This window comes from Nilaparvata lugens, chromosome 10, assembly GCF_014356525.2.
Source record: "Nilaparvata lugens isolate BPH chromosome 10, ASM1435652v1, whole genome shotgun sequence".
In the NCBI taxonomy this organism is placed as follows: Eukaryota; Metazoa; Arthropoda; class Insecta; order Hemiptera; family Delphacidae; genus Nilaparvata; species Nilaparvata lugens.
In genome coordinates, this window is record NC_052513.1 from 1,288,799 (window position 1) to 1,313,383 (window position 24,585).

Sequence of the window (24,585 nt, forward strand, 5' to 3'; positions counted from 1 at the left end):
TATCATTGTCATCATTAGCTGCACCCTTAGCATCAGGAGCAGCTGAGTCAAACCCTGTCACATGACCAGTGGCGTGATCGTCTTTTCAGACTCTCATTGGTCGGGAAGCTCTTTTCCCCCGGCCTCCTTATTTTCAGCGACCCGGTGCAGCTTCAAGAAGACCTGGGAGAGAGGCAGTCGTTCGGTGAACGGGTTCGTGTACGGCTGCGTTCCGAGCGGCGCTCCTAATAGTGGTGTACTAGAGGGTTAATATTCTATTCTGTATTTTAGTGAATGGAATATTGTATGTCGAATTGCCGACTGTATTTGAAGATAGAACTTCCTGGGGGATTTTCTTTCTTGTCGGTTATTTTTCCTAAATTCGTATCACTGGGGGTGAACGAGTTATCCTTGGTTTTGAAACCTGTAAGGGATCTCAAGTTTGTGCTACAAATAGTTGAGTGGGAAATTTAGCTAGGCTCTTATAGCAGATTATTTTTGAGTACTTAATTCATAAGTCTCGACTCTGTCGCTTCATGACGTTTTAATTAACTTATAATACAGGAAGTGGGAATCGGTTCGCTATTCTCTGTATCAGTATCAACGTCGATTCAGGTAATTGTATGTCAGGACTGGTAGTCCGTATATTTTTCCTTCTCTGTAGTAAGGTGGCCTTTAGTTTAAAGAGTAATTTTTCTCCATTGAATTTTTATTCTTGTAGGGAAATCCCTGTCCTTTTTGAGAATAGTTTTACTCAATTAATTTTTATTCTTGTGGGAAAATCCCTGTTCCTTTTGAGAATAGTTTTCTCGATTAATTTTTATCCTTGTAGAGAGATTATTATCATTTATGGTAAATTTTCCTCGCTTAGTTTTCATACTATAGAGTGGCCCTGTATTTTAAATTCGCTTAGCAGTTTCTGACTTGCTGTAATACCTAGTAGGAAAAGTCCAATCATTTCCTAGAGAACTCAGGTACAGCTTGAGTTCGTCCTTGTCGAAGTTGGTAGACTGCGACGTCCATTCTCTTTCTTTCTCTTCACTTTCCCTATTCTAAAATCCTTCTAGCTCTCAGGTACAGCTTGAGGACTTCCTCGCCGAAGTTTCTAGACTGCGGCATCCTTTCTCTTTCTTTCTCTTAATTCTTCCTGTGTTAAAATCCTTCCTGATCTCAGTTCCAGATTCGAGATCGTCCTAGTCGCGGGTTTTCAGACCCGCAAATCCTTTCTAAAATTCTTAGAAACCTGTCTTCTTTAATAGCAAATATTATTTGCTGGTTTTCCCTGTGGAAAATTCACGAATTTTCCCGTGATCTCAGTTGCAAATTAGAGATCGATCTTGTGGTAGTCCTTAGACTGGCAATTACTTGGAAAAGTCTATTGAAATCTTTTCCTGAATTAGGAGTCTCTGACTCGATATTTTCCTGGTGGAAAATCCTGGAAGAATCCTTTCCTACCCTGACAACGACAGACTGTTGTCTTCCCGATATTATTCTACAGACTGTGTCTGTGAAAAATCTTTTCTATCCTCTCATAATAGTCGACATGCTGACTATTAATTTAAAAGCGTTTCGGACGATTGAGAGTGATTCCCATACCCTTAAGGGCAGTCACAGATTGGCCCTTAATAACCGGCGCGCAGTCATCAGATTAGCGCGGGAATCCTGTTTAGCAGTTTCAGAATTGCTGAAAATCCTTTCGCAGCTGCAGGCTCGCGATTCAGAAATCCCACACCTCAAACCTTATTCTCTAAATTTCGATTACCACATAATTGAAATTGATATACTGTATTTAGCTAGCAGGTCCAGCCTGCTGAGAGCTAGAGCGCAATTCTCAGATTGCGAATTATTGAGCAGATATTTATTTGCTGTAGAGAATAATAATCTTATTATTGATTCTCTGTTCCCTATACCCTATACCGTATACCTCATACCCTGCACCCTATTCTCTATAGCTTACACCCTATACCGTGCCCTATTTAACTACATCTTAAATACTACTAATAACTCCATAGTTCCGTCATACCTTTACCCCATAGCTCTCACCTTAAACCCCATAGAAAAACCACATCTCGGGCTTGCAGGTACAGCTTGCTCGCCGTCAATTCGCAGTTGGTCCAGATTGCGTACTACCTTTATAAATAGAATTATTGGTAGGGATCTGATAGTCAGATCCGTCTCCTTGTGTAGGGTTATCTTAATATCCCTTAAAACCCACCCTGTATCCCAAAGGCCGAGGGCCGAATCGGCCAGTAACGCCACGGGCAAACACTCTACCCCTGAAAGTAGAAATCTCGCGAAAGAAGCAGAGGGTAAAGAATCAGGATAGAGGGAGAAGTGTAGGTCCGGTATCTCCACCTGTCAGTACGGCTACTGACCCCGACCCATTTCCGACTGTAGCTAGTCCGCGTCGTAGCAATACTTCGCAATTATTAGGAAACCTAGAGGGTGGAATAGGACAAACTAATAACGGCAAGGAAAGTTGTGTGAGTGCGCCACACCAGATTTTTCTTACAAGCACTGTGACCTTCCTAGACGGCATTGTTAACCTTTCTACAGATGGAAATAAATGAGAAATTGCATTTGTTCGAATGATAATTAATGAATTAGGGGTGATTTACATCATGTAATTAAGATTCTCGTTTAATAATTATTATTTAATTATTAGCATTCAAACAAATGCAATTTCTAATTTATTTCAATCTGTAGAAAGGTTAACGATGCCGTCTAGGAAGGTCACAGAGCTTGTATGAGAAATATGAGTTTGATGATTGCCAAGGCACTTCAAACACCATCAGAATGGAACATCTCACAGATATACCTTCCAACTTGCCAATTGTTAGAAAAATTGGATTGAAAGGTTTTCTAGGCTCAAGGTTTCTCAGAACACCTCCAAAAACGAACATCTCTGAGATATAACAGGAGATTTCGTGGGTGTTTGTTCTAAAACTCTGCCAGCCACACTGTAGGCTACAACATGTAAGTAAACATGTCAGTGGAAGATTTGATCTTGCCTTCCGGGATCCCCCAACTTACCCCCCCCCACTTACAACCCCAATATTATCCATTAGCTAAGACAACACGCTCTAATCGAACAATGTGGCAGTTTCTTCTGTCAACAACTCTTGGAAAATTTGAAACGTTTTCTTGTAGGAAGCTTCAACGCCTGCGGGATCAAATTGGTTATTTTTCAAGGAATTACATTCATATTGAGGTCCACGTTATAATGGCAGTGGAATATGAGAGCAATGTTGCCGATTATCTGCCATGTCGCTGCCTTCTAAGGAGGATGAATGATACCGTTAAATCCAATGTAATATTGACTGTTCATTCTTGTTTTAAATAATTAATAGTATTCTATTCACGAAGAAAATATGTTCTTCAATGATTAAATATTGAACGATTATGATCAAGATTGATTATTTTGTTGATTAATAATATTTCTACATTGTTAAAACACGATCTGGCAACGTCGTAAAGCTAGAATAGCACCATCTGCTTCATCGGAAGATAGACAAGGATAGAAACAGCAATTTTTATAAAATATTGTCATTATAACGTGGACCTCACTATAGTTTTAGTGTTACTAAACGAGGGAATTGTTCGTATGTTCAAATTGAATAACAGTTAATTTGAATAAAATTAAAAGTTTAGTTAGGCTTAACAGTTAATTGTATGTTGATTTGAATAAGTTTCAAATAAATCAAGAGTCAACTCATGCTGACAGTACTTATTATCAAATATAGGTTATTATGTATTAATGATGATTTGAAGAAAAATCTCTGAGATGCTAGGAAGAAATGAAAGTTCTGTGAGTTTCAGTAGGAAGAGCATACTATAACTAATTTCCAATTACTATATATTATACAATGTCATTCTTAAAGAATTGGCGATTTCAAAAAACCAAAATCACCCAGTAATTTCAAAGAAACAAAGTTTCCGAAACCAAGAAGTAGTATGGCTGAGAATTAGACTAGCGATTGAAAAATGAGGCGGGAAAAAAGAGAAGGTAACAGGTGTGAATGGAAGAAATCGAAAGAGTTAAGTTCTGGTCATAGAAACAGTACCTCTTTGGAATCTCAACAAATTACCGAGAAAGCTGATTGCTCAGGATATTTTCCAGGCAAATTACCTAATTGAGAAGTTTAAAATATTATGGGAGAGCTAATTGGAAGGTTAATCTTTCATCCCAGTAGACAAGGAAATCATCATTTAATGAAACGAGAAAGAAAGAGATCAAGAGGAAAGATTATAGCGGATCAACCAATCAGGAATGAGCATTGGAAGATCATAAAACCCAGTGAATAATAAAAGTTTTCAAAGTTCTGTTTCCTCCAGTGTAGAAACCTTTCAAAAAATCCCTTTGTTCTGAAATTCTATCAGAAGTTTCATATGTAGATACTAATCCGTGTTTAAGTTCTACCCTCATAGCCACCCTAATTAGATACCAGGATCCGTTAATACCTAATTAATTTGGCTGCTCCATTACAAAGAGAATGGGCAAATTTCATTCGACTAACTCATTCAATCTAGATGTTCAAATTATATCACCATCATTTCACAGCCTTTAATGAGGCATTATTAATATCAGAGATCTCATTGAAAATTTTGCTGCATTTGAACTCCAACGATTAATCCTTCCAATTGATTCATCTGGCGATTTGATATGCTCATGGATTTAGCTTTGATTGGATCCATAATTCAACAGTGAGTCTGAATTGGATTAGAATGTAAGTCTCTCAAGTTTCTGAAGAATCATTCGAGATGCTTCCCTTATGATTGCATGCATCATTGAATTATTATATGCATTTCAAGTGAAAAGGTCATAATTTCCTATGACTATAACCAACACAGCTAAAGGCTAAAACAGAATGCTCTATAAATCAATCAAAAATTTGCAATATTTATTTATTTACAATTCAAATGACACTAATGTAATAACATTGGTAGATAATGATAATTATCAATCCTGCAATTTTCCCAGGAAAAAACTCATGTCATTTGATAGGGCTTATGAATAGCTATCCATGGTTTAAATTTGAAGAAAATCGTTAAAGCCGTTTTCGAGAAAACCGTGAAAAACATGGTTTTTTAGTCATTATCCGCCATTTTTCTCAAGAATATTACAGAGCTCATGGAATTTTCCCAGAAATGAGACTCATGCCAGTTGATAGTGCTTATGAATATCTATCCATGGTATGAATTTGAAGAAAATCGTTAGGGCCGTTTTTGAGAAAACCGTGAAAAACATGGATTTTTAGTCATTATCCGCCATTTGTCCCAAGAATATTACGGAGCTCCTGAAATTTTCCCAGAAATGAGACTCATGTCAGTTGATAGGGCTTATAAATGAGACCTGAAATGAGACTTATGCCAGTTGATAGGGCTTATAAATAGCTATCCATGGTATAAATTTGAAGAAAATCGTTAGAGCCGTTTTCGAGAAAAACGTGAAAACATGGTTTTTTACTTTCCTTGCCCTACTACCATAGGTAAGGAAAGTATTGCTTTCCAAAAAAAATGAAGGTACCCCAATTTCAAGTTTTCTATACGTTTCAAGGTCCCCTGAGTCCAAAAACATGATTTTTGGGTATTGGTCTGTGTGTGTATGTGTGTGTGTGTGTGTGTGTGTGTGTATGTATGTATGTATGTGTGTGTGTGTGTGTGGTGTGTGTGTGTGTGTGTGTGGTTGTGTGTGTGTGTGTGTGTTGTGTGTGTGTGTGTGTGTGTGGTGTGTGTGTGGTGTGTGTGTGTGTGTGTGTGTGTGTGTGTGTGTGTGTGTGTGGTGTGTGTGTGTGTGTGTGTGTGTGTGTGTGTGTGTGTGTGTTGTGTGTGTGTGTGTGTGTGTGGTGTGTGTGGTGTGTGTGTGTGTGTGTGTGTGTGTGTGTGTGTGTGTGTGTGTATGTCTGTGAACACGATAACTCTATTCCTAATTAACCGATTGACTTGAAATTTTAAACTCAAGGTCCTTATACCCTGAGGACCTGACAATAAGAAATTCAATTCAAGATGGCGGAAAAAATGGCGGATAATTACTAAAAAACCATGTTTTTCACGTTTTTCTCGAAAATGGCTCTAACGATTTTCTTAAAATTTATACCATGGATAGCTATTTATAAGCCCTATCAACTGGCATAAGTCTCATTTCAGGAAAAATTTCAGGAGCTCCGTAATATTCTTGAGAAAAATGGCGAATAATGACTAAAAAGCCATGTTTTTCACGGTTTTCTCAAAAACGGCTCCAACGATTTTCTTCAAATTCATACCATGGATAGCTATTTATAAGCTCTATCAACTGACATGAGTCTTATTTATGAGAAAATTGCAGGAGCTTCGTAATATTCTTGAGAAAAATGACAGTTACTAAAAAACCATTTTTTCCACGATTTTCTCAAAAACGGCTCTAACGAATTTTTTGAAATCCATACCCTGTATAGTTATTTATTAGCTCTATCAACTGACATGAGTCTTTATCCTGGGGTACTAATGAGGCGTCCACCCAATCCTTGAGAAATGGACTTTGTAACCTCCTTCTCGTGCATGAGGTAGGTTGGTACACGGTTTTTACTTTTTCTTCTCCCATATACCGTGGGTAGGTAGATCAGTTTATACAAATAACACAGTCATAGTCAAGATATTTCATCCGTAGAACAGCTGTTTTGACGAATTTCAAAAAAAATCATCGAATTTTACAATTTACATAAAGGAAAAAGTACTCTGAAAACAATTGTATATACACATATACAGTAGTCTGATCGTAGTTGCAAATATGTTGCCGTCAATCGTCATTATGTTATTCCCCTAAATTATTCTCGTTTGATAATGAGGCTTATAGTTCAATGAGCAAGGAAAGTTGTGTGAGTGCACCACACCAGATTTTTAGTAATTATCCGCCATTTTTTCCGCCATCTTAAATTGGATTTTATTGAATTTCTTATTGTCGGATCCTCATGGTATAAGGACCTTAAGTTTAAAATTTCAAGTCAATCGGTTAATTGGGAATGGAGTTATCGTGTTCACAGACATACACACACACACACACAGACCAACACCCAAAAATCAATTTTTGGACTCAGGGGACCTTGAAACGTATAGAAAACATGAAATTAGGGTACCTTGATTTTTTTGGAAAGCAATACTTTCCTTACCTATGGTAATAGGGCAAGGAAAGTAAAATCAGGTTACATGGCTTCCTAATTACTTCTCAAGAAACTCACTTATCCATTCATTGAATCATTCACAATTACACAACTTCCAGAAAAGTACCACAGGCTCTAGTTCAAAACGGTTCCAATTCTAATTTATACAACAGTTATTATATTCACCCAGTGTTGTTTGAGTTATATATTTAGTGGTTTGAGTTGGGTTATTATTTGAGTCCATGTTAATGTTCAAAACGGTTAATGTTCAGAAAGTGAATATGACTACGGTCACATGCGACCATGCGACTACGGTCGCAAGTGCTAAATTCTCTCTTACAGCTAGTTGGAAGTTAAATACTCTCTTACCAACGCAACAGTTGAAAGCTTCAACTAACATCACATATCTAACCTACTGTTGACTTAGTCTATGTCAATATTAAATGAGAAAGACTAAGAAATTGTCAAAAAACCACAGATTTATTGATACTTAGAAAAAACGGATTCGGTTATTATACCATAGTCAATCTTTGATAAACTAAAACTAAATACAGGAGCAGCAGAATTTATACTAGTAGGCGAGTACTTCTATTGGTCAAGGGCATGAACGCCTGTCATTGGCCCAGCTAGACAGTCTCCTCCCACTCATCGGTGTTACAAAATGGCGGCTTAAACAACAGACTCGCCATGATAACAAAATTTACTCTCAGTACAAAATAAGATTCAAGAAGACAAGTGAAAGTGATTGGGAAAAAATATTTTCTGAGTAGTTGTGAAGGTGATATTCTGGTAGTTATCCATACAAAATAGAATAGAAAATGTCTTTATTTAATCAATGAAGAACAATAAAATCATACACCACAATCATGTCTTGAAGCCCATACTGAATAAAATTACTAAATACCAGATATTGTCAAACCACAGATTTATAAAAAATATGTTACCAGTTTCGGATAGTGACGGCCGAACACCGTTATTGGTGGAAGTCGTGACCTGTCAAGGTGAACGTCTGTCATTGACCCTCTGACAAGATGAACGTCAGACAAGCCCCTCCACAATTAGCGGTTCATACAATTGTTACAAAATTGCGTTTCAAAAAGCAATCACAGAAATGAAAGATTATTAAATAGTGAATTTTTACAAAATCGATAGACAAATGTTACAAAAAAATGGAAAACCATTGGAATAAGAAAATTCTGTAACAAATATAATGACTAACAAATTCATGATAAAACTAGATTAGTGGTGATGTCTCTTCTTCTTCTTACAAACAAGGATTAGGCTTTAACCTGCTCCGACTCACATCTAGCCAATTATTCAAATAATCATAAAAAATCCCATTATTGCCACCGCTTGCGTGGTCTGCCAACATCTCTTTTGCCTACTGGCTGATAATTATAGACTTTAGATGGTATTCTTTCAGCTGACATTCTTTGAACATGCTCCCTCCATTGATGCCGATTCTCCGTAACTCTTTCATTCATGCTGCAGATTTTCAATTCTTTCCTAATATCTTCATTCCTGAAATGATCTCTTCTGTCACATCCCTTGGTTCTTTGGAGAAATCTCATCTCGGCTGCCTGCACTCTACTTTCAAGTGGCTTTGTAGTAGCCCATGATTCACTACCATAGAGGAGGGCTGGAGCGGCCATTACCTTATAAAATTTCATAATTGTATCTGTTCTAGCTTTTTTACCCAAAGTCCTGCTGATATTTCCACATATCATTTGGAACTTTCCTATTTTCTTCTCAATATCTAATTCATCTTTGTAACTAATGTCACTTCCTAGATATGCATATTGAGAAACTTGTTCCAACACTGTATTATTGATAACAATTTTCGATCTGACCGGATATTTGCCTCTGAATGCCATAATTTTTGTTTTCTTAGTTGATATTTTTAAATTATATTTCTGACCTATTTAATTGAGGATATGGACTGATCTTTGGAGGTCATTTTCATTGTCCTGCACTATCCAGAAATCATCAGCAAATAACAATGCATTAGTGGTGATTTATTGATAGAAATAAATATGATCTTTGGAACTTGACTATGAAGTTAGAATGAATACTGCTGCTCTTTACTTTAGATTCAGTACCAGAGATTTATAATAACTCGAACCGATAACTCGATTTCTAATATATCTGTGGCTCAACAATATCTAGTCTCTTTATTCTACATGTAAAACTTGTACAACAAAAAGCTTTTATTGTCACATGTTTCTAGTTTCCCAATAACAATAATAATAATTCTCCAGTATAATGAGTGATTTAGTTATGGAAGCTCAAAATTTTTTTCCTACAGATAGTTCTAGAACCTCGCCTTTGTAAAATAATGTGACCATTAATCTCTGCACTAATTGCAGGCCGCAAAGAATCACTTTTCCCCACTAGTGTGCAAAGTAATACTTTGTGTACTCCAGATTTGTAGCATGACAACGCAATGAAAATTATTCATATAATTTGACAAAATAAATATTTAAAACTAATTAATAAATTATTAAAATTAAAAATGTGATAATTTAGAAATATAAAAAAATAATTTACAAATTTGATAATTTATAAATAAAGAATTATAAAATTTAAAAATTCAAAAAATATTGAGATTTGAAAATTTTAAAATTAAGAAAAAACAATTTTTCATTGAATTATCAATTTTAAAATTAAATTTGTTAGTAATTACAAAATCATACAGACAAACATTGGATGGATTTCAGGACATTCTACCCATAATTACTCACTTTTCATATTCAATGGTAACTGTAGGAAAAATTCAATGTGAAATACGTGCGCAAAGTTCCTCTACTGTAGGCTACTCAAGAAACCATTCCGCACTCGCCTACGGCTTGTGCGTAAACGTTTCTTTCGGTGCAGCAGAGTGTCACTTTGCGCACTAGTTGCACAAATAACTATTATTGCATCTTATTCTTATTTCTGTGTATTGAATCACATGTGTTTACAATGATTTATATTGTACTCGGTTACTCGTCAACTGAATCTCGTCTCTCACTTAAGCTGGGTTTTCGTTTGTGCGTAAATTCCGTCGTTGACCACGACAGGGTGAGGATCTCAGATTGGGTGGATTTCAATTTTTCTAAGTAACCTAACAGATTATGTTCAATTATTTTTTAATGGGGGAGGTTGAGCTTATACTTTTTTATACTTATGACAATAATGTTGATCTTCTTAAAAATGTTTTGATTCTTGAATAATAGACACAAATAATGAAAAGATATTTGATCAGCTGTTTTAGCACACTTGAAATTTGGACAATATGAATGTCAACAATGCTTGTCGTCGTCGACTGCGGAAGTTTACGCACAAACGAAAATGCACCTTAAGGTATATTTTTTTTGTTTTCATTAGCACAACGAAAAACACTGCCATATGTCAGCATACAAAGCTGCCCTCAACAAAAACTTCATAGACATGAAGCAAATTAGCCCTTGATACAACTAACTCACAAAATAACCATTTTTAGTGGACAACTAATTTACAAGAGCAATTTAGAGGCAGAAAACAGGGTCACTGGATAAAACAGAACACAATCTTGTGCGGTGGAAGGATGGTCACAAACTCTGGAGCGGGCTCAATATAGTCGCGTTAGTCCTGAAAATGTCACATCAATACAATTTTCATCCCCGGAAAAGCCACTTCGCTCACTACATTAACCTTTTTCCGCAATTTTCCTCAGTATATAGTCACATAAATTAAGATATATCCTTCTAAATCCTACAACACATACTGTAGAGTCTACCCTATTACATTTCACGTAAGTAAAGATCCTCACAGTATAGTCATGTGTCGCAGTGGAGTCCTATATCTAATGATCAAGTTTTTTTCATTGGTTAATACTATAGCCATCCAGTCTATTGGTTAATTTCCAATAGACATTTCCTATAGATATAGGAATATCGACAATTTCCTACAAAATAGACATTTTCCCATAGCCATACAGTCTATTTTCTATTGGTTAATAGCTTAATACTATAGCCATCCAGTCTGAAGACTGATGAGCTTATTTTCTCTATCCTAGAATACTACTTGAAAAATTGAACATTGAATTTCTCATTAGAAACTCTTACTGCTATTGTTCAACTAATTAATGATCATTCCTGTATATATTGTAGGCTTAGTTCTGTATATAGTGTAGACCTATATCCAATGATTGCAGTCCTGTATATTATATTGTGGTGCTATAAATAGTGTAGTGGAGACATAGTATAGAGATAGTAGGGAGTTGATAGTTGCGGAGAACAGGGCTCACCATGGGCTGTAGCGTCATATAAGAAGGATAAGAAAAAGTACATAGTGTAGTTCTGATTGTCCTCTAAGATTTATATACTCAATTTTATAGCTATACGTATTGCATATCCTTCATATTATGTGTTACAGAATGAATATATATCTACCTGAATTGGTACACAAAATGGATGTTGTCAATCACTCTTTGAAAAGTGGTAAAAAGTTGTAAAAAGTGGTTGTGTAGACATTATGGAAAAGTACATCATCACGCACAACACAACTTTAATGTTTATTATCTGCCTGTTTGGTTTACTTCCTGTAGCTCAAACTTTATGAATGCATTCATATACTTGTTTATCCATCCTTTGTTTGTGCATAATATGCATAATAGCAATATTATATTGCATGTATATTCATTCATATTAGGCCTAACTATACATTACCCTTATATTATCTTTATTTTACCTTAATATCCATTTTAGCTCCAATAAATCTTGAAAAAGCTGTAAAGAGTGTACTAAACAACAATATTTTCCAGGTAATGTTCAAATTCATGTCAAAATAAGCGTTTACTAACGATATCTTTCGAATAGTTCACTGACTTGGAATGGAAAGCTGCAGGTGGCTTCATTTTTATTGGAGAAGCTAACAGGGAAAAATTAGTGTCCTTCCTGTCCGCTCATATCTAAAATAACCAGGTATTTGTCAACAATGTGAATAAGCTTTGTTTTTTCTGCCAAAGTAAAATATATTGATGTTCATTTATTCAATTGGATGCGTTTCACAATATCCATCATTTATCAACCGTGGGTTGAGAGTTGGTGAAGAGTAAACAAATTGATTTGTTTGACATGATCGAAGGTATTCATCGTAGAGGATGCTATTCCAGTGAGAATACGAGAGAATGAGTTTTTAATTTGATTTTTGTGACAAAGTTTGGACAAAGGAAAGCTCTCTCATTCGAGATCTGGAATTTATTTTGAAAAACATATCAGTCACAGCTCAGTTCTCTTCTAGTAATTTGAATTTTCCTCTTCACAAAGAATAATGGTTTAAAAAGTATTTCCATGAGAATAAATTTGATTTTCATGAATTTTTACTTGGATATTTGAACTATGTGGATGAGAAAAAATACATACTATATATTGTTATAGAATTGATTCATGAACAATCAACAGTGGTTTGAAAGGATCTTGTTCCTCTTCCAACTATTGGGATAATCTATTTGTATATATAAAATGTATGCTACAGTACAATTGAAGAGAAATAATTCAACTCACAGAATAATCATAATCGAGGGTTGATTAATTATTAAATAAGTGAGTAATTGAATATTTTGATAGATTGTAATAACGATAAACTTAATATGGCATCACATATATTGGCATGGATCATCATTACATTGAACGAGCTCTATAAAACAAATCTATCCGAAAAAGATTGAGTTAGATGAGAAGTGAACAGGAAGAATGTATTTTGACACATCATCAAATTGTTGTAGCACAAAATTGTTGATATTGGCATGGATCATCATTACATTGAACGAGCTCTATAAAACAAATCTATCCGAAAAAGATTGAGTTAGATGAGAAGTGAACAGGAAGAATGTATTTTGACACATCATCAAATTGTTGTAGCAGAAAATTTTCATTTATTTTTCCTCATGTTGAAGACTACAGTAAAGAATTCATTTTGAAATTAGAGTCAGCTTGTTTTTTGTTCAAATAGAGTGGTAATTCACCATTCAAGTCCAAGTCAAGATTGAATTCACAGTCAGGCTGTAATGAATGAATAAATTAATTTACTTCAACCTAAAAAAAAAATCATGACATCAGTGGAGCTTCAAAAACATTAAGAGCCGGTTTCCGAGCTCGGGATTTAGCTAAGTTCTAGACTTTAAACAGCTGGAGTCAGAAAATTGGCTTTCCGAAACGGGGCCTTAAGTCTCGTCACGTATAGTCAAAGTCACGTTTAAATTAAATTTCGAAAAACTAGAAAAGTGAACTCAAAATAAAATAAAGAGAATATAGTGTAAAGTTCCAGCTATTTCGAATGATTTAGGAATGTTTCATTCCATCAAGGGAAAACGTTTCCAATTAGAGAAATGAAAAGATAAAGATTAATTTTGATGCAATTATTTTTTACTGCTACTACGCCCCGTTTTGGAAAGCCAATTTTCTGACTCCAGCTGTTTAAAGTCTAGAACTTACCTAAATCCCGAGCTCGGAAACCGGCCCTAAGGCTTGGCTACACACACACACACACACACAACACACACACACACACCACACACACACACACCACACACACACACCCACAAACATAGATTTTTGGTCGTACGATTTTTTGCCATCCTCATAACTTCTGCTACAAATCAAATAAAATAAAATTTATTAATCAAAAACAATTACATCACAAATTGGAATACTATAAAAATTAAAACATAAATGTTAATTAGATTAAACATATTATGTATGTCAGGTTCCATTTAATCTGATAGAATTCATTAGGACTGCAAAAGTCGATTTATGTATAACTGGCTTAAGGTGAAGTGTAACTTGAATTCAAGTCTAAGCTCAAGCTGTTGACTTTACAAGTTCATTTTTTCACTTTGGTTCAAGTCCTAGTTGAAGGTGTTCTCATAGGATTTGAAATTGAAGTGGTCAATTCATATCCCCAAGTTCCCAGAATCCCCTGTTCAACTCCCGTTCCGCTCTCAGCAGAAGTTCAAAGACTTGATTAGGAGTGGACTAACAATCCTACAATTAACATTAATTTATTGTCCCCATCTATTGATCAAATAGTAAGACTAACTACTACCACCCAAAATACCTCACTACTAACTTAGTTTGCTGTTTCCAGAACTGAAATAATATTAGTTCGAAGAGCTCTATGCAACTGAATGTTCAGGAACTTTTTGTTATAGAAGAGCTACAAAGACTAATGGATTATTGTGAGAGTTTGGTTGAAGGACTTCATAAATTTCTCTCTGATCATTTTGAAGGGGTGTGATTAGTTTGTGAAATGAGATAAATTTGAGGATGTTTGGAAGTAGAACGCTGGAGTGAATGATTGATAATTTTCAACTGTTGCTATAGCAGCAATTCAGCCATCAAATACCGTACCCTATCAGGATACCAACAAAGGAAAATTACAATCAATTCTTAGGAATGTAAGTTACAAAGTTTCTTTTCATCGCTTATTGTTTAATAGAGTTCTCATGACCTTATTTGGAATACTTGAGCGAGTTGGTATCGGCCAATAGCAGTAGAGCTCAGACTCCATTGTTCAACAGCTGATGGCCAATCGTGGGGCTTCATCCATACTATATAATTATACTCTGATAAAACAATAAAAAAATCTTGAAGAACCCTTTTTTTCAAAAACTTTAAAATCTAAGTAGCCCATGTAAATGAAGTGTTTTTATATCGCTTAATTTTCAAGCTGTCAGTTCCTGAAGATTGATAATGGTGTAACGACCAAAGAAATATTTTGAATTATTTTTATAGATCAGTGGATTTGAAAATATTGAGCCGTTTCGATTCTAAAAGGTACCTTCAAGCCTTTATGTATTCTATTATTCCATGCCCCACACCTTTCTTTCATTTAATTACTTATTTTCAACTGTGATTTGTATATTCTAAACTGATCATTTGAACTCAGATATATCCTGTCCAAGTTCATTGACTTTTAGTAGAAGAATAACATGATGTCAGATGTAAGATATCATTCGATTTTGCACAATAATACGCAGTTGAATCCATCCAATTTCAGCCACTGCACTCGTTTAGAATCAAATGAAATCCTACAAGATTCGATGTGATGTGATTTCTTCGACTATCATTTCGCAATACATGCATCACATTGATAGTGTTCATTTCAACTCACGTTTTTCTCCTATCAAAGTTCAATCGTACAATATTCGTATCCTTTATCTAGTTCTCCATGAAACTGTGAAAGATTTTGCCTTCCATGAGAATGTCCATCCTCACTTTTCAATATAAAAGTTTTATTAAACTTATTTTAAATATAGAAACGATTCTGTGTTGGCAGTAGAAAAACTTTCATATTATTAACTGACAGTGATAATATAATATTATTTTATTTTCGTTTCTAATTCGTAATTTTATATAAGTCTTTTATATTTGTTTTTAAATACATGTGCATCTCTTTAAATATGTGATACTGTGAATTCTGTCATTATCACCAAGACAATGAGATAAAATCTCTGTTAAGTGAAGTGTTTCTTGTTCCATAAAAACATGTATATTGAAGTTTATTTTTGTAATTTCAGCCATACTTCAAATAGAATTAATTGTGATTGATTGATTGAGTACTTTATTTATGTAGATTACAATATTATACTGGCTTATACACCTGGCATATATACAATAGCTTACAATACAGCAAAATTATGGATGAATTTACAAAATATAAATTGAGAAAATAATTATTGAGCTGTATATAATATGAAAAAAAACAATTTGTAATAACTATGGATAAAATAGATAATATTGTTATGCATCTACATAAATTGGCGGAGCTTTGGACATATCAATGTCCATTCTTTGAAAAGAATATTCAAAGTATTCTGCCCACTAACTCTCTACCAAAACGTTAATTTCATTAATTCAACTGATTTATTTAAAAATGAAAATGAAAGATTATTATTATTAAAGTGATTGTAGATTATTAGAAAATTGTTGTTGAAATCCTTATCTTTCATTCGAAAAAAGATAGCGCTATCCTTTTCTAGCACCGCAACGTCACTAGATCGTTTCCAAACAATGTAGAAGTATAATCAATCAACAAAATTTATTACCTCAACTATGAGAATTAATTATTCAATCACTTCAAGAAATATATTTTCTTGACAAATAAAACAGAATTGATAGTTTCAAACAAGAATGAACAGTTGATATTACATCAGATACAGCAGTATCAGCTATCCTCTATGGAAGGCAGTGGCAAGGCAGAGAATCAGTTATGTTGTTCTCCTATCTTCCTTCACTGCTATTATAATTTGAACCTCAGTAGATGAAATTCCACACTAGATGAAATTCCTTGAATATTAAATCAATTTGATTTTGTATGCTTTCAGCGAGAAAACGTTCCATTATAACGTGGACCTCACTATATAATAGTGGATTATCTTACCTGTGGATCGAAGTCCCTGTAGTACTCTGGACATGGTAGGGATACTAGCTCCCCTCCAGGGGGTCATTGGCCAGCAAAGGAGACCATCCCAAGCAGGGGGACACCATGATGTTCCATCGGAGACATCTGAAAATGGAATGAATTGATGATTCTAAATAGATTCACTATTAGAAGTATTGATACTTTACTGAATCTTCATTTGGAATAAAATGCTGTCTGCGATGTCACCTTGCCATTCTCAAGAAATGAAGATCTAAAGCTGCGTACTGACTTTGGAGCTCCACGAGCCACTACCTCCGTAAACGAAGCCGTAGTGCATTCGTGTGACGTCAGCACAAGTAGGGCTCCTACAAAGAAAATTTAATTCAAATCCAATAAAAATTCGTTGATTTCAGCTGATCTATATCAGCTAGTGTTTTTATTGGTGTAGGAGCCCTACCTGTGCTGACGTCACACGGATGAACTATGGCTTTGTTTACGAAGGTAGTACACGAGCACGCGCATTTCACTTTTCAGTAACTGATGCTACGCGTATTATATCTGTACCTATCGAATTTGTATTTGTATGAAATACAAAAACAGATATAATCAATAATCTGATAAAAATTGAAATACGCGTGTTCGTGGTGCTCAAGTCTGTACGCAGCTTTCGATGTTTTGATTTAATTAGTTTATCCACTTTAGGAAACTATGTAGTTGAGATTTTTTTGAGTAAAAATCATAATTGAGAATATTATAGGCACACATCGTGGCAAAAAACGTGTCACATTAAGTAATACTACTATTTACAGATGGAATTAAATAGAGAATGCATTTATTCAAATGCTAATTAAATGCATTCTCTATTTAATTCCATCTGTAACTAGTTGGCCGCTATGGCTTCAAATAAAAAGAGCGCTGCTATCCAGAGATTGTCAGTTTGGTGTAAGGGCAAGCATTCCTGACTGGCAATTGGGAGGTACCGGGTTCGATTCCCGGGCTGGCAACTAATTTTTGGATAGTAGTTCTCATCGAATTTCCATCTAGCTGTTAGCCCTGTTGTCAATGTCTGCAGTAGCAGAGGTCTTCGGGGTGATTTGCAGCATTTATTTAGGATTTTTGTTCAATAATAATAATACTACCATTCCAACCAATAAACTACTAAACTTCTGAATATTAACTAAACTATAAATTTCCACTTGAAAAGCATTCCAACTAGTGTCACATTATCAAGAAAAGCCTTGAAAATTGCATATAATATGAAAAGTTTCAATTAAATTCACATTGATTCCTCAATCAAATTTGACAATATGTTGTCTTATTCTCATCTCATTTATTTTACCCATTTCAATTCATACAAAACTAGAGTTTCAATGTTCCATGACTTGATAATAAGCTGCCAGCATTAATTTTCAATAATCATTTGACAACGTGTTGTCTTATTTTCATCTCATTTATTCTATCCATTTTAATTCTTACAAAACTAGAGTTTCAAAGTTCCATGACTCGATCATAAGCTGCCATCATTAATTTTCAATAACCATTATCTTGATAATAAGTTTCCTGAAACACGATACTGTTCGAAAGTAGTGATCATTATTGGATTATTTTCCTACTATCGCTTATATTCAGGCTAATATGACGTGGAATACAGTGTAGAAATTGGTTCAGATCAATCCTGTCTCGAACTCAGTTTGAGGTTCCATGTCTAGACTGTATTCTCAAACTATCAAGTGAAGCTTCAGTCAAACTGTGTTTCAAGTTTCAACCATTATCGGGAATATGAGCCTTTGAGTTCGAAAGGATCTTAGATTTTGCTTCAATTTTTCCTCTTCATCTTTTCAATCGTCTGTCCAGTCCTCCTTCTCTTCCCTTTCTCATCCTTCTCCTCTCCGACTTCTTCTCCTCTCTTTTACCAGTCCTACTCCATTTCCTCATCACTCTACTATCCTGCTCTTCCTCCATATTCTCCTTATCTTGCACTCCTCCTTCTCCTTCTTCTTCCTCATCATTCCCTTTCTCTTCTTCTTCATCATCTTCATTTTCATCTTCTTCTTCCCGCTTTCATGCAGTAACAGACGTTGGAGCTTCCATAGTGCCTGACATCATAAGAAAAGCAACAATGCTCTCAAACAACAATGATTACAGTTGAATTCCATTTCACCTCTCTTCTGTGGCTTTTCCTCTCAAGTATGAAGAAGACAAACATTCGAATTTTATCATTGTGCTATTAAATACATTAGTCTCGATAAATGAGTTACAAGTAAACCAACGAAATCTATCAGCGAACTAGAGAACTATAGAAGTGAAACTCGTTGCTGTACTGCTTGCCTGTGATTGGCTGGAGGCGTGGCCTGTTCGGTTCGAGGCGAGTGGGGCGACCAATCATATTGCGAGAAAGATTTTGAGGCTGTCTGATTGTAAGCTTCTCTGATTGGTCGTTTCTCAATTTTATTCTCATCATTCACTTTCATTCCTTGTTCTATTACTCCTCTTCTTCTCTTCTATTCTCTTTATTATTTCTGCTTATTTTTCTCTTCAATATTTTATCCAACCAGTTAAAATCACTATAATTAGAACTAACAATTAAGTGAGTCCCATAGATCTCACTTGAAGCTATCAGTATACTCATAAAATGAATCAACACTTTTCTGACAATGAATTTTATCTTTGTATTCCTTCTGTAGTAGTCATCTCAATTGAACAAAAAGTCTACCTTTTCTGGAGCAAATGACATAATCAAATTTCTCATATATATATATATATATATTAGGATTTTACGGTGAATCACCGCCTTCCTTCTTTTAGTCGGATTTTCCATGTTTGTCGGTCATTCCACTCCCCATCTGTGAGATTTCTAGCCTCCATGGCATCGTCCACCTCGTCTCGCCAAGATCGCCTTGGCCTCCTCGCTTCGTCTACCCAATGGCTCCAGTCCGTCACAATTCCGATCCATTACTTGCACTAGCCCTTCTCACGTGCCCATACCATATCAGTCTCTTGTCCTCAATGAACTTCATTATATCCGATTGAACTTTCATTCTGTTCCTAATCTCTTCATTCCTTACTCTATCCAACCTGGTGACCCCGCAACACCTTCTCCAATACTCCATTCCACAGCAGAATCTTACCCCTACTTCGCTTGTTCGTCACCATACTTCTGCACCATATGTCATTATGCTTCTGACTATTGTATGGAATATCATCTGTTTGGTCTTTCTGTGGATACTCTACTCCAGATTGTGGGATGCAGTTGTCTTATACAACTTCTAGTTTGCCCTAGCCTTCTCTTTATTTCTTCATCTGTACCCCCGTTTTGCGCAATAGTATAACCCAAGTATTTGAATTTATCTGTGCCTTTAATTTCAACGTCATCGTCTACTTTGAGATTCTGCGTGACTTCACTATTTGTTGCAAGTACTCCGTCTTGTCTAGGTTTATTTCGAGCCCCGCCTCCTTGTATTCTTCCTTCAGCCTACGCATCATGTAACTCAGATCTTCCTCATCCTGGGCTATGACCACTTGATCATCTGCAAGCAAAGGTGGAACAGATGCTCCTCCCTCATAGGTATTCCCATTCCCTGACATTTCCTTTTCCATGCTGTCAAGGTGTCTTCCAAATAGATTTTGAAAAGAGTTGGGGACGTACTGCAGCCTGAAGTAGGCCTTTGGATGTTTCAAATGGTACTGTAATGGTTTTACCAATTCTGAGTCCAATTCGATTCGTTGTAGAGTTCCTTGTGGCCCTTATAATACTTGATGATATTTTGAGGTTTCCATTGCTTTCCACAACTTATTCCTGGGGACGGTATCATACGCTTTTCGGAGATCCACAAATGCAAGGTGTACTGAACGGTTTTTTGCACTTTTTTTCTCTATTATTTGTTGGAGAGTATATATATGGTCAATACAAGATTTACCGACTGAGAAACCAGCTTCTTCATCCCCAATCTTTCCATCTATCTCTTTCTCCAACTTAATCTTCAAGAGTTTTCCATAGATCCGTGCTATTGTTGGTAACACCGCTATACCCCTATAGTTTTCACATTTATTTCTACTTCCTTTTTTGTAAATTGATGTCATGTGTGAAACCTTCCATTTGGTGGCATGCTCTCTCCATCATCACTCTGTGGAAACAACACGGTTAGGATTCTGAATAACTTTTCTGAGCCGTACTTGATCAATTCTGGATTGATTCCCCGGTCCTGGTGATTTATTATTCTTCAAGTGTTTTATCACTCTTCTCACATCCGCCTGTAACAAAGGAATCTCCTCCCATTCCTGCTCCTCTGATCCTCCAGATCACACCATAAATTTCTCTCTATCCTCTGTCAGCAACCTTTTATAATATTTCTCCCATTCTCCTGGTTAATCTGTGACACCACTACCCTTTCCCTTCTGTTAGTTCGCAGACTCTTTAATACTTTCCAAGACTCTGAACTTCTTGTCCCGCCCAGGTATTGATCAATTTGTCTACATGTATTCTCCCAATGTGTATTCACCTCTCCTGCAATCAGTCTCTTAACCTCCTATTCTTATCCATATACTTCCGTCTGTCTTCCGTTTTTGTGTATTGAGCCACCTCTCATACAGAATCTTCTTGCTCCTTATCTCTGTTTTGTACCGTCTGATAAATTCAAATGTTTTTATATTTATGGACCCTCTCATCTTTCTCTCCCAAAGCTTCAAATGCTGCTTGCTGAATACTCTGCGTATGTGGTCGTAGTGTCCTCTGGACTATCAAATGAAAATTCCTCCAACCTTTGATCCAACCTACTCTGATAAAGCACTCTTATACTCTCCTCCTGGAGTAGTTCAAGGTGATATTTTTCAGTTGATTCCGGAGTTTTGCTTTCTTTAACATTAGATTCACATCTTGCCTGTTTTTCCTTCTATTGCCATTCCAGGAAACTCCAGTTTGGCTATAACCATCCTGTGATCAGCCCGCATTCTGGACCCCTTTTCACCCGGACATCTTTCACCAGTATGTGTTTTTTGCCTCTATTATAATCAATATTGATTTGAGACCCCGTGTCTCTTGTGTCCATGTGAATTTGTGGATCTCTTTATGCCTATAGAATCCATTGAGCACTCTCAAACTCTGCAGTTCACATAGCTCAATCAATCTCTCACCACTATCATTTATACTCTCCTCTCCAAAAGAACCCACAACTGTATCTCCAATCCTTCTGCCAGTTCTGCCATTGAGATCACCTGCCAATATGATTTCCTTTCGTCCCTTCATTTCTTCCACATTGACCTCGTCTTCTTCATTTCTTCATCAAATTTCTCAGTTTTCTCAAACTCACATTCAATTTGGAAGTAGTTCTCATTTTTATTATTTTTGCAACATATTGTAAAATCCGTGAAACTTTTCATACACAGGCTCATCGATCAGAAAAAGGAATGGAAGGAGGATGAAAGACAGAAAACGCAAAGAAGAAGAAAACTAAGAAGGAAGAAGATAACAGAAAAATTATTGAACTTGTAGCCAATGTGATACCTGTAAAGTATCTGATATACCTGATACCTGCAAGAGAATCTCTGGAGGGAGCTACATCTCATTTAGATCTCTCAACTGCCATGCCAAAAGTGAGAAGATCATTTTCAGTCTCTCACTCTCTCTCTCTCTCTCACTATCTTCCTGAATTATCTTCACTCTCCCTCTTTGATGGAGTATTTATGAGATGGGACAGTCTTATCTATTCAAACCTACACCTATTTAAGTAATTACAAAACAATATAATTTTCGAGTAAATGAAATTGCATTGATTTTTGTATAACATAGTTCTAAACCTTCATCGCTTCTATTCAGTATCTTCCTTCTCTTTTCTCTCCTGCTTCGTTTTTCATCTTCTTCTTCTCCTTCTCCTCCTCCTCCTCCTCCTCCTCCTCCTCCTCCTCCTCCTCCTACTTCTTCTTCATCACTCAATTCAGTTCTAGTTACACTGATGACTTCCCATTTTCTCAGCTTCATTCTTTGCCTGAAATCTCTTAATCCGACTTACAAAATTTCTCATTACCTCGTCTCTCTGCTTTATGACTCCATTCTCTTCCTCATTTTCTTTTTCACTCTCCATCATCCTCTCTCCATATGAATTCGCACCAACGTCATAACCTTGTTTTCCTGCTTTATAACATCATTCTCTCACATCATTCTTCCTTCTTACCTTTTTCATACCTCGTCATATTTTCCTTATGAATTCTCACCAATGTCATCATTCTTTGGATGAACCTTTTTAAATTCAATTCTTTATTTATGATAGCTCTGCTCTGATCGTAAACGCATGTCATGTCCATAACACACTCTCCTCATTCTATGCTTTTCAGACCGGTAGGTTCACGTCTCATTCTGACATTAGATTGTGAATTAATGATTCATGTTTGTGGTGTAGTTGATGAAGTTGATCTAAATTTTAGACCTATATTACTAAAACACGTAATTCACGTTTCAAAAGAAAGGAAAATAGAGAGAAAGCTGATTATAAAAATTGGAAATTGTGGAATTTGGTGATGAAGACTAATTAAAAACTAAGATAATGCACATCTAATTTTTAATTAGTCTTCATCACCAAATTCCACAATTTCCAAGAGTGCATCTCAAGTTCCACATTGGTGAGAAGCAGAAGGAAAAAAGTAAGTGACTGAACCAATTTTTTTAGAAAATGACTATGATCTACCAATGTCTAATAATCTTTTCTATGATTATAGCGTCTACTCACCAGAAGATTCGTTGAGCTGACAGTTTTTCTGGGCTTCAGTTATATAATCCATTCGATTTTCGAGTCCTCAATTGTCCTAGAAAAAAAGAAAATCATCTTCAACTATCAAACTTATTGTACTATAACAGCCAACACACTTGTATATTATTATGGAAGTATATACTAGTATATTATGTAGGTATTTGAAGCACGAAGTATAGCCAAGAGAAATACACATAGTCAAGAGTCACATCGCCAAACATTATTATGAGTTTATCCATAGAGTTGCTGAGGGAATTGTATGCAGAAAGTTCCTTCGCTCAATTCGAAATGCTTGATGAGAAGATATTATCAGCTTTAAAGTATTGGTAGAACTAGAAAGGCAGTAATGGAATAGCGTCAAGTTCAAGAACTAGACGAGAAAACTGAATCTAGTGGTTTCAAGTTTTGAAAAATTGTATTGCAACAGCTTTTCATTTCAATGCATAATAATAAAATAGATTGCAGTCACAACAATTTAACCTTAAAAGTTTTTTTGTATCTGGGTGGGAAATAAATCGTATTATTTCCCATCAAATCATCCATGAATGATAAATTCTCATATCACGAATTTGACGTTTCATAGTGTATTGAACAAAGGAATGGATACAAGAATTCCCACGAGGTAAATAACTGGTATAATCTTCCTTCTTATATCCACTATATTCCAACGGAGTATTTTTGGGGTTGATGCCTGCTTGCGTGTCAGTGAATAATTAAGATCTCTATAATATTATTGTTTTCATATGAACTATCATGAATGAATGAATGAATAAATAAAAAATACAGAAGTATCTCTTTACTGGGACTTGTCTCTCTAGTTTTGGTTGATGGGAATTTTCAGTGACACTTCCCATGTCTCTGCTGACATATTATCTCCACGACTGACGGCACTTATTCTTCCTGTAACTACATTGGAAGATGGAATAAATTTCAAGCTTAGCGGGCTTTTATTATAATCTTCCACGGATTGCGTGAACTATTTCTACAACTTTGACTTCTGCAATTATTTTTTCGGAGACAATGAGATGTGAACATATTCCACCCTTTTACTGGAATTCAAGAGAGCTTTAAACAAACTTTATCAAACTTAGGCGATTTTTGAGTGTTTTTGATGATGAATAATCATAGAGCTAATTATATTCAGTCTTTCATCATCTAAATTTGAAATCCTTATCTCATTTTTTCTAAAAATATTATTTGTGACTTTTCATAGATGGATCTAAAGGTGAATGAATATCAATCAATCAAAACAATCAAATGCATTCCAAAAATCAAATACAATATTGTTTCCTAATTTCTAATATGTGTTCCCTATAGGCTACCCTGTGTGGGACACTTGAATATAT

At 35.5% G+C, this 24,585-nt stretch overlaps 1 protein-coding gene across 1 annotated transcript in view; it reads right to left on the reverse strand.

Annotated features, from left to right (window-relative positions):
* The window catches only part of LOC111044582 (parathyroid hormone/parathyroid hormone-related peptide receptor), a 128,239-nt gene extending 108,587 nt beyond the window's left edge, over window positions 1-19,652 (reverse strand). The window contains exons 1-2 of the mRNA XM_039436582.1: window positions 19,575-19,652; window positions 16,518-16,580 (exon numbers count right to left, since the gene is read on the reverse strand). Coding sequence (XP_039292516.1) covers window positions 16,518-16,580; window positions 19,575-19,652 — 141 coding nt within the window. The remainder of the gene's footprint in view (window positions 1-16,517; window positions 16,581-19,574) is intronic.
* Window positions 19,653-24,585: the final 4,933 nt, after the last annotated feature.